Source organism: Oryctolagus cuniculus, chromosome 1, assembly GCF_964237555.1.
Source record: "Oryctolagus cuniculus chromosome 1, mOryCun1.1, whole genome shotgun sequence".
NCBI classification, from domain to species: Eukaryota; Metazoa; Chordata; class Mammalia; order Lagomorpha; family Leporidae; genus Oryctolagus; species Oryctolagus cuniculus.
The window spans coordinates 29,553,009-29,566,947 of NC_091432.1; the positions used below are offsets into that span (position 1 = coordinate 29,553,009).

Genomic DNA, 13,939 nt, shown 5'->3' on the forward strand with positions numbered 1-13,939 from the left:
AATACAACTTTGGCTCTTTTTAAAGAATAATGGGATAAAAAAAAAAAAAAACAGTTTTAGGCCTCTTATACAGACAGCAAATGAGCATGTGTTAACAATTTTATTTAACTCTTAATGAGGGAACAAGCCAGGTGTTATGACCAGTTCAAAGGAGAATCCAAAGAACAGATACGCCTAGACCAGAAATGTTGAAACAAATAGGCAAATAGAGGCAAACCAGCTCCTTTCACAGTGGAGGAGGGAAGTGAACAGGATGTAATTTTCATTGTAAACTAAGCTTCCTCAGAATAAGAATCAAGTAAGCCTGAAGGTACGCTCTAGACAGTGTCTAGTATTCCACTGAAGCACAAATTGTCCCCACACCTGTGGTGACGATAGTTCAATGCAATGTGTGAATGATGAACGGTGTACCCAGTGTCACCTAGAACTGCACTACCGTGTTAGCTGGTGTGAGACAGGAGCTTTTTATACCTCCTACAAAATGCCAAACTTGGAAGACCTTGCGTGGCAAGGCAGTAGAACAAGCCCATGTTGAATAAGACCCACATGGCAGTAGGTGGCAGCAAAGCTCTACTCCTCATGAATGCAGCCTTCAAAAAGAAATTTGTGAAACAGAACTAACCTCGAGTCCTTGGACCTTTAAGGAGTTCATAAATCCCCCCTGAGATGATACGCAAAAAGTTGTACTTGGTGAGTTTTCTGGAAATAGAGTCCTTAAATTTTGATGGAAACTGCGAAGCCCTTTGCTCAAATATTGGAACTCCCCTGTCCCAGTTGTGTTTGCAGGTTGGCTGCCAAATCAGCTTCAAGTTAGAAACACCTGAGGAGTTATTAAATTGACTAAAAAAAAAAAGCACTTATGTGGGGCCAATAAAGAGTTGAATGTCAGCAAACTCATGTAGTGTAAACTATATATACAGATTCCTGGTCACCCCTGCACCACCTCCGTACTAATACAGCTAAGGGGTGAATGAACATCTGACATGAGATGCCACATCCAACCTGAAAGTGAGGAAAATGGACTGTTGGGACTCCAGTCCATCCCAAGACTTCAACGTGCAACCCCTGTCCTCTGTGACCAATGATGGCCAATATGGCATTAAGATCATCGCCAGCACCCAGTTGGCTTTCTCAAGGTGTCGAGGTGTCTGAGGATTACCAGCCTTAGAATCTCCTAAGTTGCTTATTAAAATGCACATCACACACACCCTGAATTAGAGGCTCTGAAAGGGGTGCTGGGGACTCTGCATTCTCAATGAGGCATCCAAGGTGACTCGTATCTGAAGGGTGAGCAATCGCAGAAGAGAGGGAAGTATGGATAGAGGTGAATCCGCAACGTGGGAGGATAATTTATTGAGATGCTAAAACCATGACTCTTCAAATACAGAATGGACACATGTCAAAGGTTTTGTTCAAATCATTAATGACTGCATCGTTAGATGGTAAAGCTGAGTCTAAGAGCACTTGAGGAGAGTTTGTATAATCCACCAGGAAAAGCATTGTTAAAACAAAAAGGAGGAGTGGATGTTGTGGTACAGTGGGTTAAGCCACTGTTTGGGACACCAGAATCCCATATCAGGGTGCCTAGTTCGAGTCTCAACTCTTTCACTTCCAATCCAGCTTCCTGCACCTGCGCGTCCTTGGAGGCAGCAGTGATGGCTCAAGTCCTTGAGTTCTAAGAGGTTCGAATGGAGTTCCAGGCTCTTGGCTTCAGCCTGGCTCAGCCCCAGCTAGTGCAAGCATTTGGGAAGTGAATGAGCAGATGAAAGATTCTCTCTCTCCCTCCCCCTCCTTCTGCCTCTCTCTGTCACTCTACCTTTCAAATAAGTAAAAATAAACATTTTTTAAAATGAAAAAGAATGTTAGACTGAGATTGCTAGATTATAGATAAACAATTTACAGTTTTACAGGCTAACAAAAAATCAGGACATCATTCTTGCAAGACAAAAATATACATAATATACACATAACTTCACAGTACCTGACTTCTAAACAAATAATAAAGTCACATAGATACACCTTAGAAAATTAGATAATCCTTGTGCAGGCATGTTAAATAATTCTGTAGGACCCTGAAAGGACAACTTTCTGCTTGCTTTCTTCGATTTAAGTAATTATTCTTTATAGTGAAACAGGAAGTGTTTGGAATCTATACCACTGGGTGAGAAAATTCGGGCTGGAGTCATCTCAAAAGCAAGAACCAGTTATTTCAGAAGGTGGAACAACTCAGATGATATGTAGAACTCATATTCAACCTCTTTGGGTTTATTTTAGACACTGGCTACAGTCACTTCCTTTGGTTTTTCTAATGAGTGATTTGTCATCTCCATAGCTATTTTGCTTCACTGGTCGGTCACTCCCTGATAACTTCTCTCAGAAATTTAACCTAAAAGTTTACTAAGGCTTTAAACTTTGTTCTTTTGTTTTTAATCTAAAATCTCATGTTTTATTTAAATGTCAGAAATATTCTCTGGGGCCAGCATTGTGGCTTAGCGGGTAAAGCTACCACCTGCAATGCCAGCATCTCATATGGGCATACATGGCCTGGGAAAAGCAGCGGAGGACGGACTAAGTGCTTGGGCCCCTGCTACTCATGTGGGAGGCCTGGAAGAAGCTGCTGCCTCCTGGCTTCAGCCTGGCCCAGCCCTGGCCATTGCAGCCATCTGGGGAGTGAACTGGCAGATAGAAAACCTCTCTCTGTCTCTCTGCTCTCTCTCTAACTTTCAAATAAATCAATCTTAAAAAAATATTCTCTGAATTTTATGAAACAATTGTCCTCCTGGGAGACTGAAATGTGACCATCAAGAAACATGAACTTAAATAGAAAACCATGTGTCCCAATCCAACCTCAGTGTTTTCATAACTTCTTTTTGCCTTTAGAGGATTAGTTTAGGAATGAATAACTCCACTGGGAATAAACATCTGAAATTTAGCAACTTCTTCATTTCAGTTCCTTCTACTAATTTCAAGTAAAATTAAAATTTAGGGTTTTTTCCCTTTTGGTAAATAGATCTTTCAGTGATTATCTGTAAATGGGATTACAGAAATTTATTTTCTTATTTGTACTTTTCTATATTTTTCCTTTTTTAACCAACAATGTCTTTTTTATTAAATTTAAGTTTTTTTTTTTTTAAAAGATTTATTTATTTGAGAGGCAGAGTTACAGAAAGAGAGGGACAGACAGAGAGAGAGAGAGAGAGAGGTCTTCCATACACTGGTTCACTCCCCAGATTTCCTCAGTGGCTATAGAGTTGAGCTGTTCCGAAGCCAGGAGCCAGGAGCTTCTTCTGGGTCTCCCATGTAGGTGCAGGGGCCCAAGCACCTAGGCCATCTTCCACTGCTTTCCCAGGCCATTAGCAGGGAGCTGGATTGGAATTGGAGCAACCAGGACTTAAACCGGTGCCCATACAGGATGCTGGCAGACGGAGGCTTAACCTACTACGCCATAGCACCTGTCCCTTATTAAATTAATTTTTTAAAAAGCTCACTTCATTGATCAAATTTACTATTCTTTAAGGTACTGATAATAAGAGCATCTACCACTTACTATTATACATTTTTGAAAAATATAATTGAAGTTTTATCTAAAATTATTGAGGTATATGTTACATAACAAAATCCACCTATTTCAGATATTTATATAGCGATATTTGTTCATAATAGCAGAAGAGGTGAAAACAACCCAAATGTCTATCAACAAGTAAATGGTTAAACAAAATGTGGTATATGTATATATGGGAAATTTTTCATTTTTTAATTTTCTTAAAAAATCATTTAATTTTTTTTAAAGAATTATTTATTTTTTTTGAAAGTGAGAACTACACAAAAAGAGGAGAGGCAGAGAAAGAGAGAGAGGTCTTCCATCTGCTGGTTCACTTCCTAGTTGGCCACAATGGCCGGAGTTGCACCGATCTGAATCCAGGAGCCAGGAGCTTCCTCTGGGTCTCCCACATGGGTACAGGGGCCCAAGAACTTGGGCTATCTTCTACTGCTTTCCCAGGTCAGAGCAGAGAGCTGGATAGGAAGTGGAGCAGCCAGGACTCAAACTGGCGCCCATATGGGATGTTGGCACTGCAGGCGCCAGTTTTACCCACTATGCCACAGTGCTGGCCCCAATTATTTACTTATTTGAGTGACAGCCAGAGAGAGAGATCTTCCACTGCTAGTTCACACCCTAAATGGTCACAACAGCCAGGTCTTAACCAGGTCAAAGCCAAGAGCCAGGAACTCCATCCTGGTCTCCCACATGGGTGGCAAGGGCCCAAGCACTCGAGCCATCTTCCACTGCCTGCCTACGTGCATTACCAGGGAGCTGGATTGGAAGCCGAGTAGCTGGAACACAAACCAGCTCTCCATTGCAAGTGGCGATGAATCTGCTAAGTCACAACACAACTGGTCTCTATTTGAGAGGCAGACAGATGATGAGAGAGAGAGAGAATGAGAGAGAGATGGATGTGTGTGCATATATATATATAGAGAGAGAGAAAGGACACACTCCCATCCACTGGTTCAAGAGTTGAGGCTGGTCTGGGGCCAGGGCCAACAATCAGAACGCAATCCAGGTCTTTCATGAGGGTGGCAGGGAGTCTAACTACTTGAGCTATCACCACTATCTCCCAGGGTCTGCTTTTCCAGGAGGCTGGAGTCAGGAGTCAGACCCAGGAATGGAACATAGACTCTCCAATGTGGGATGTGAGTGTCTTAACCACTAGGCCAAACACCCATCTCATAGAATAGAATATTTATTCATCCTTGAAGACAGTGTGCCGAGAAAAATAAGCCAGTTTAAAAGGGACGAATAGTGTATGATTTCCCTTACACAACTTTATAGAGACAAAAAGTAGAAGGGTGGCTACCAGGGGCTGGGAGGAAGAGGACGTGAGCTACCAGGGTTTAATGGATACAGAGTTTGAGCTGAAGAAAATGACATGTTTCTGGAGAGGGATGGTAGTGACGGATGTGCAACAGTGTAGACGTATTAATGCCACAAAACTGCACACTCCAGAATGTTTGAAGTGGCAGTTTATGTTGTACACATTTTACCACAATAAAAAAGGGAAATGTTTTCACCGGTTTCAGGTTTCCATAAATTTGAGTAACTTTACGAAGTGGTGCAACATCATCAGCACAGATTAGTTTCAGAACATGCTCATCACTGCAAGATGATGCCCGTTTACAGTTAATTCCTGCCTCCCCCTCCAACCCCAGGAAGTCTCTTGATGCACTTTCTGGCTCTATATTTTTTTTTTAAGATTTATTTATTTATTTGAAAGTCTAAGTTACAGAGAGAGAGAGAGAGAGAGAGAGAGAGAGGTCTTCCATCTGCTGATTCACTCCCCAATTGGCTGCAACAGTCAGAGCTGTGCCAATCCAAAGCCAGGAGCTTCCTCTGGGTCTTCCATGTGGGTGCAGGAGCCCAAGGACTTCGGCCATTTTCTACTGCTTTCCCAGGCCATAGCAGAGAGCTGGAATAAGAGTGGAACAGCCTAGAATCAAACCGGCGCCCACATGGGATGCTGGAACTGCAGGCGGTGGCTTTACCCGCTATGCCACGGCATCAGCCCCTTTCTGGCTCTTTAAATTTGCTTTTGCTGAGCATTTCACATAAATGGATTCATACACTATGTGGTCTCTTGTGTCTGGCTTCTTTTCTTTAGTAACATATTTTCTGAAATCTGTCCATGACGCAGCATGTGTCAGTAATTGGTTCTTCTTCTATTGCCAATGTAAGTGTGCCATGTGGACATACCTTTTGTGCCTATCCATTCTTTGGTTGATGGATGCTTTAGTAGGTTCTAGTTTGGGATGCTGCGCTTTATGCTGCCATGAAAATCTGCACACGTTTTTGTGTGGACATAGTTTCATTTCTCTTAAATACCTAGGCATGGAGCCACTAAGTAACAGAGTTTTAGTTTTGAATTCTGAGAAACTGCCAAATTGATTTCCAAAGGGCTGCATCACTTTGCATTCCAAGGAAAAATGTGTGAGTGTTCTCATTTCTCTACATCCTGGCCAACTCTTGCCGTCTTCTGTCTGTCTTACCATAGCCATTCCAGTAGGTGTCAAATGGCATCTTGTGGTTCGGAATTGCATTTCACTCGTGGCTGATGACATTGTGCATCTTTTTAATGTGCTTATTGTATAGTCATATATTTTCTTTGGTGGAATGTCTTTTATGTCTTTTGTGCATCTTTTGATTGAGTTGTTTTCTTAATGATTTTTTTAAAAATTCTTTGCAAATTTTAGCTGCAAGTCCTTAATCAGATATGTGTTTTGTAAATATTTTCTCATGTTGCATGTTCTTAATGGTGGGATTTTTCTTGAACTGCAAAAGTTTTTAATTTAGTAAAATCTGATAATGTTTTTATTTTATGAACCATACTTTTGATGTCATATCTGAGAAATCTTTGCTTATTTTACATCGCAACTATTTTCTCCTATGTTTTCTTCTAAAAGCGTTACTGTTTTAGTTCTTACATTAAGCTTATGATCCATTCAAGTTAATTCCTGTGTATGGTACAAGATGAGGGTCTAAGTTCATCTTTTTGCATCTGAGTATCTAATAGTCCCACCACTCGTTGCTGAACAGTTCTCCAATCAATTGCCTTGCACCATTGTAGCAAATCAATTGACTATAATTATAGGGATTTATTTCTGGGGTTTCAGTTCTGCTCCACTAATCTAGATGTCTATCTTGATGATAGTGGCATATTATCTTGATTACTGTAGCTATAATGTTTTGGAATTGGGAAGTGAAAGTCCACCAACTTTGCTCTTCCTTTTCAAAACTGTTTTAGCTATTTTAAATGTTTTCATTTCCATACAAATTTTAGAATCTGCTTGTACATTTCTGAAAAAAAAAAACCTTCCAGAAGTATGATTTGAATTGCATTGAATCTGTCAGTCAGCTTGGGGAGAATTACCATCTTTGCAATCCTGAGTCTTCCCGTCCTTGAACATGAACTCTCTCTCCAATTATTTAGGTCTTCTTTAATTTTCCTCAGTTAGATTTTCTAATTTTCAGCACATAAATTGTGCACTTCTTTTGTTAAATTTGTTATTCTGCTACGCTATTGTAAGTGGAATTTTCTTAAATTTCATTTTCAGATTGCTTGTTGCTCACACATAGAAAGACTACACATGTTCATTTTTTAATATCAGTCGTATATCTTGTGCTCAGTTGCACTGTTTATTAGTTCTAAGAGGAGTGTGTGTGAGCCTGTGTGTGAGTGTTCCTTAGGATTTTCTACATAAAATGACTATATTATCTGCAAGTGAAGGTAGTTTTACTTTTTCCTTTCCAATCTGTATGCCTTCTATTTTTCTAGCTGGATTACATTGGCTGAAACCTCCAGCACTAAGTTACATAGAAGAGGCAAGAGCAGACATCTGGCCTTGTTCCTGACCTTCAGAGTGAAGCATTCAGGCTCTCACCATCATGTATGATGGTCACTGTAGGTTTTAGCCGGCGTTCTTTATCAGATTAAGGAATATCTCTTTGTTCCAAGTTGGTGAAATTGTTTGGCTTGCTGTGTTTTTTTTTTTTTTAATCATGAATGGTTACTGGAATTTTTAAGTTTATTTTTAACAAATACAACATGGTCATTGTAGAAAATTAGGAGCATGTAGACAACTAGAAAGAGCTGTTTTTACCTACCCAGAGACAGCCTAAAACTTTATGATGCCATATAAGAATACTTCAAAATTCATGGAAAATGAAGTTAAGTTATAAGCTTATTTTGATGTGAAATTTGAAAGCTATAGTTTTTTTTCATAATGTACATTTTCTGTGAACCTTCTGAAGTACTCTCATCTTTGTATAATTATGGATGTATCTGTGTATACATATATAAATGTGTGTGTGTGTGCATGTGTGTGCGTGTGTGTAGTTTCTTCTAATCCTGCAAGGTAGGCATAATTAGCTGCATTTTCAGAGGAGTAAAAGGTAGGTTAAGTACCTTGCCAAGGTTACCCAGCTACTTTAGCTGGGCCTGGGAAAAGTTTTGTCTGTGGCCTCAGGGTGACAGAAGAGTGTGAGGTTTAAACCCTAAGCACCTGGCTCCTGGCTTCAGATCGGCGCTCCTGGACTCAGATCCGGCCACTGGGGCCATTTGGGGAGTGAACCAACGGATGGAAGAACTTTCTCTGTTTCTCCCTCGCACTGTCTATAACTCTACCTCGCAAATAAATAAAATCTTTTTAAGAAAGAAAGAAAGAAAGAAAGAAAGAAAGAAAGAAAGAAAGAAAGAAAGAAAGAAAGAAAGAAAGAAAGAAAAGCAAAGATTACACCAGCACTTGGCCATGGTAAAACCTGAGTATGAATTTATTGTTGCTATTATAATTACTTACTACAGAATTATCTCAGGGGGTCTTAGAAGCCAGGAAGACTGAAGGTGCTTGGATGCTCCCTACATTATCCTGGCTATCTATCACTACTGCACATTACACCCAAAACTGAGCAGGCTTTTCCAGTTGCACCTGCCCAGTAATAAGAGGACCAGCAACTGAGGGAAATACCCTCTGGGAGAAAGCGCCCCCTTGGTGGCTCAAGGGCAGAGAGAGGGCTCAAGATCCAAGCTGCACACTTAGGGAAGTGTTTCTTTTCATGGTGTCCTCCAAGTCCTTCTTGCCTCATGATGGACCCTTTTGTCCCCCCCTCTCTGTTAGGGCCACAAAACCCCTTCCACATGTGTCTGCTCCCGTCCAAGCATCTTTGCATGCTGGAGAAAAGACCAGGGTTAGAGATTGCTTGGCAACAATTATCAGGGCTCTTTTGCTCTGTCTCCCTGTCACTCACATATGCACGGATTCAGTCTGAAGTAGACAAGTCTCTTCTTTCCCATGGGAACTCCTCTAAAGTAACGTTTAGCAGAGATTAAATCTGAAACTATGTGCAAACGGTGCTCCTTAGCCACAACTGATTGGATCAGGAATGAATCCATGATTCTTGAAGCAGACCAATCCAATTCTTGCCAATCCAATTCTTGGTAATTTGAATTAAGAAAATTAAAGAAGCCAGGTTGCGGTCAATAAACTGAGTGATCTCTCAGACTCACATTGAGGTAATCTTTTGGGGATTGTGTGCACAGAAGGAAGAGCCAAGCATTTATACAGAAGTGTGTGTGTTTGTGTGTGTGTGCTTGTATGACAGACTATCTGAGTTTTTAGATGGTTTCCAGTGCAGAGTTCTAGGAGTCCCTAAAGAATGAATACCTCTGCCCTTAGGTTAAATAATAGTCCTGTGCCTGTAGCTAGTTCTAGCAAGCATAGTGCAGGCAGGATTGTGCTGAAAAAGCAGAGCACTGGTGAAAAGCTCTTTGGCAAGAGATCTGTCAAAACTAGTTTTGAATCCTCTCTCACTTGCATTTTATGATTGTGTGACTTTAGGCAAGTCTCTCTGAGCTTCAATTTCCTCATCTAGTAAAATTGGGATGATAAACTTTACTTCATAAAATTGCTTGGAGGACCACATAAAGCAACAAATGTGAAATACCTAGGGAAGTATTTAACATACAGTTGATAAATAAATTATAACATATATGCTATAACTCATATCTTCTTTTTGAATTGACTTTTTGTCATTATAAAATTTGCATGATTTTTTTTAAAGATTTATTTTATTTATTTGAAATAGAGTTACAGAGAGAGGTAGAGACAGAGAGAGAAGTCTTCCATCTGCTGGTTCACTCCCCAGATGGCCACAACGGCTGGAGCTGCGCCGATCCAAGCCAGGAGCCAGAAGCTTCTTCCGGGTCTCCCACACAGGTGCAAGGGCCCAAGGACTTGGGCCATCCTCCACTGCTTTCCCAGGCCATAGCAGAGAGCTGAATTGGAAGAAGAGCAGCCGAGACTAGAACTGGCGCCCATATCAGATGTCAGTGATTCAGGCCAGGGCTTTAACACACTGCACCATAACGCCAGCCTCTGCATGATTCTACATTAACAGCACCAAGTTTCTTTGCTAGTGTTTACATGGTGTACCTTTTAATTTTCAATCTTCCCATATCCTCATGTGTAAAGTGTGTCTCTTATAAGCAGCATGTTATTATTTTTATCTCATTGCAATCTTTGTCTTTTCATGGGTGTGTTTAGCCCATTTACATTTAATGTAATTACTGATACAGTTGTGTGTATGTCCACTATCTCGCTGTTGGTGCTCTTACTCCTTGAGTGTAGCCTTTCTGGGTTCTCAATCAAGAGCTGAGGATATTGGCCACAGCCTGTCTACCTTGATGGGATTTAAACCATTATCTCCCCAGTATTATGTAACAATTGAGGTCATTTCACATTTTTAACATCTTAGCTGCTGTTTGCCTGTAATTTTCACTACTTAGGAGGCAGCTGACAATTTAAGAGGTAAATGTATGCAGAGTTCTTAGGCAGCCATCTTTACTTCATGTTCTGGCTACTCTGGCAGGCTTCAACTCTGATCTCAGCCCCATAAGCCTGCTGCTTCCTACTATCACTCACTCCTTCCACCCTTGCCCCCATTAGGGATTCAGGAAGATGCCTCTCGGAGTAAACCAGGTGAACGGGAAGCTTGTCTCATATGATCACCTGCCTTCAGAGGTCATAGCCTCTCAGGTCCTGTCTGCATTGGGTGCTCTCCAATTCTTCCAACAGCTTTTATCAGGGTTGTGGCAGGAAAACTGATGTAATCCAAACCATGACCCTATGGCAAAAATCAGAACCTGTACTGTATTCTATGTATTCTATTTCCAGTTTGTTTTTTTTTTTTTTTTTGAGCTTTTCCTCAAAACTGTTCCAGAGTAGACAGCGAAAGTTTCTTTTGGCAGGCTGCTGACTGGATCCTACTTTTGTTGGTAGAGAATGGAATGACCTCATAAGCTGGACCACAAACAAAGCTAACTGAGATACTGTATTGAAATCAGATAGAAATTTAGGCATTTGTTAGGATTTATGTGGTTCTGAGGTTATGGAAGGCTTCAGGAGTCTATTGGGTTGAAAATATTTCCATTGCTCAAGATTCTTCTTGAAGGTCATAAGACCTAGGCCAGGAGTGCCAAGGAAATTAAAAACCATGAGTGACTTAATGAGAAAGACATCCTTTTGAAGGTAGAATGAAGAGCTAGGCCATTGTATGATACAGGAACAGTGACAACACTGCCTCTTTGAAGTTATGAAGTCATTGACTCAGGAACCAGGAACCAGGTCCATTGTCCTTTGGGGATTCTGACAAGAATCACAAATGCTTTGCCTGCAAACTCAAGACTGCTGAGGAACAATCACCAAAATTACTTAAAGTGATAGCACAGCTTCCTTGGGTGTAGATGAGAAGGATCTCTCTGCGTGTCTGCAGCTCCAGGTCTCGTACTCTAAGGAAGTTTCTGGTAGCGAGTGACTTTGGGCACCTGCGATGATTATTCTCCTTTTTAGTGGGTTGTGTTTATTTGAACCCTGCCTCCTCAGTTGGGGTCTAGTCAGAGGACAAAAGCTGCATCTGTTGTTTTAACAGGAATGTGGGAATCCGTGAACAGGACCCCAGCCCCCGCCCCACCCCCACCGCCCCCTCTCCCCCGTTGCTGCTGGACTCAACAGTCCCCTCAGGTGGTGTTGAGACCATGTGCCTCCTTCCACTAGCCTCCCAGGCCCTAGCACCCTCTTTTGACAGAACCTAACAAGGAACCAGCATCACAAAACACAGAGAGAGCTCCGAGAGACAATAGGGTAGCCAGACAGTCTGGGAAGACTTGGCTTTCTAAGCGTGGAAAGACTTGAAGGAAAGCAAACCATAGCAGGCATATTTCCATGTTCGGGAGGAATCTGCAAATTTGGTGTTTCAGACACATGTGATATTTAAGAAGCTAAAACCTATTAGAGTGACAGTTTTATAACAGCACTTTAAAATGTGTAATTGAAAATTAATTTAGACTTGTAATTTTTTATGGTGACATCCACATTTAAGTAGAATATAAAAGCATTTAACAAGACTTCAGATTTCCCTTATTTATTTATAAGTTGAATTTATTAGCCTCTATAAGAATTTAGGATGCAGATGATTTTGCTTCCTGACAGAAAAACTGAGGTACCTAAAATAGAAATAAATATATTAAATTTATAAATTCATTTTAGTGTTTGAAGTGCTGAGTTAAGCTTGTAAGTAGCACCAGGCATTATTCAAGGACTCCTCTGAAGTCATTGCTGAAATCCACTAGACATATAAACAGAACAGTAAAATGTGTACGCTGAACTTAAAGACCTAAAAAGGTCTTTCAGTTTGTATTTTAAGTTCAATGTTGTTTCTAAAGACAAAACTAAATATATTATTGTCAAACTTATTAAAATACTCATTTAAAGCCATTTTAAACTTAATATTAATTTTTAAGGAAAAAATCCACTGAAATCTTTTCTACAAAAAAAAAAAATTGTCTAGGATGCCAGCGCGCCCCCCCCCCCCCTTCCCACCCCTACTGCCTGGGGCTCTGAAGAAGTGGTTGGGAAAGAGCAAGAGATATAGTTAAGGAGATGGCTTTGAGCGTACCAGCTAGATGCCCACATCCCACACTGGGTTCCGTTCCTGGCTCCTGCTCCTGACTCCAGCCTTCTGCTAGTGCATACCCTAGGAGGCCCAAGTAATTGGTTTCCTGCCACTGATGTGTTCTTAGCTCTAACTTCAGCCCCAGCCCAGCCTCAACTGTCACAGACTTTGGGGGCTTGAATCAGGAGATGGGAACTCATCTATCTGTCCCCCTACCTTCCATCTGTCTATGTGTGTGTGTGTAGCTGCCTCTTGAATAAATAAATTTTTTTTTATTTGACAGGTAGTTATAGACAATGAGAGAGAGACAGAGAGAAAGGTCTGTTGGTTCACTCTCCTAATGGCCGCCATGGCTGGCGCTATGCTGATCTGAAGCCAGGAGCCAGGTGCCTCTTCCTGGTCTCCCATGTGGGTGCAGGGACCCAAGTACTTGGGCCATCTTCCGCTGCCATCCCGGGCCACAGCAGAGAGCTGGACTGGAAGAGGAGCAACCGGGAATAGTACCCGGCGCCCCAACTGGGACTAGAACCCGGGACACTGGCGCCGCAGGTAGAGGATTAGCCTAGTGAGCCATGGCGGGCCTAATAAATAAATATTTTTTAAAGATGTATTTATTTGGAAGATTTGTAAACAGAGAGGAACACATACACATACACACATGCACCGAAGACAGAGACAGAGAGAGAATCTTCCATCCACTGGTTCACTACTCCCCAAATAGCTACAACGACCAGGGCTGGGCCAGGCCAAAGCCAGGAGCCAGAAGCTTCATCTGGATCTCCCATGTGGGTGGCAAGGGCCCAAGCACTTGGGTCATCTTCCACTGCTTTCCAAGGCGCATTAACAGGAAGCTGAATCAGAAGTGGAATAGCCAGGGCTCCAACCAACGCCCATATGAGATGTCCGGATTGCAGGCAGTGGCTTAACCCACTATGCCACAATGCTGGCCCCTAATGTTTTTCTTTAAAGGAGGAGGAGATACAATTTTTTAAAAATATTTATTTATTTATTTATTTGAAAGACGGAGTTACAGAGAGGCAGAGGCAGAGAGAGAGAGGTCTTCCATTGGTTGGTTCACTCCCCAAATGGCTGCAACAACCAGAGCTGCACTGATCTGAAGCCGGGAGCCAGGAGCTTCTTTTGGGTCTCCCATATGGGTGCAGGGGCCCAAGTGCTTGGGCCATCTTCTGCTTTCCCAGACCATAGCAGAAAGCTGGACTGGAAGTAGAGCAGCTGGGATCAAACCAGTGCCCATATGGGATGCTGGCACTGCAGGCAGAAGTTTCACCTGCTACACCAGACTGCCCAGAACCTAATGCAACTCTGACAACACCTGGATCTTAGCCCATGTCTACAGACTTCTGACCTACAGAACTGAGATAAAAAACACGTGTTGCTTTAAGCCACTAAATTTGGAATAACAGTTGTAGTAGTCATAGG

General features: G+C 41.7%; 1 protein-coding gene across 5 annotated transcripts in view; it reads right to left on the reverse strand.

Moving 5' to 3' along the window:
• Positions 1 to 13,939, reverse strand: part of PRR5L (proline rich 5 like) — a 203,472-nt gene that overhangs the window by 17,903 nt on the left and 171,630 nt on the right. For 3 of the 5 annotated variants that reach the window (XM_070071457.1, XM_070071462.1, XM_070071456.1), the window contains one exon: positions 5,240 to 5,465. The exons of the other annotated variants lie outside the window; for them this stretch is intronic. In XM_070071457.1, the coding sequence (XP_069927558.1) occupies positions 5,437 to 5,465 (29 nt within the window). In that variant the 3' untranslated portion in view covers positions 5,240 to 5,436. Of the gene's footprint in view, positions 1 to 5,239; positions 5,466 to 13,939 lie in introns of those variants that run through there. 5 annotated transcript variants of the gene reach the window in all.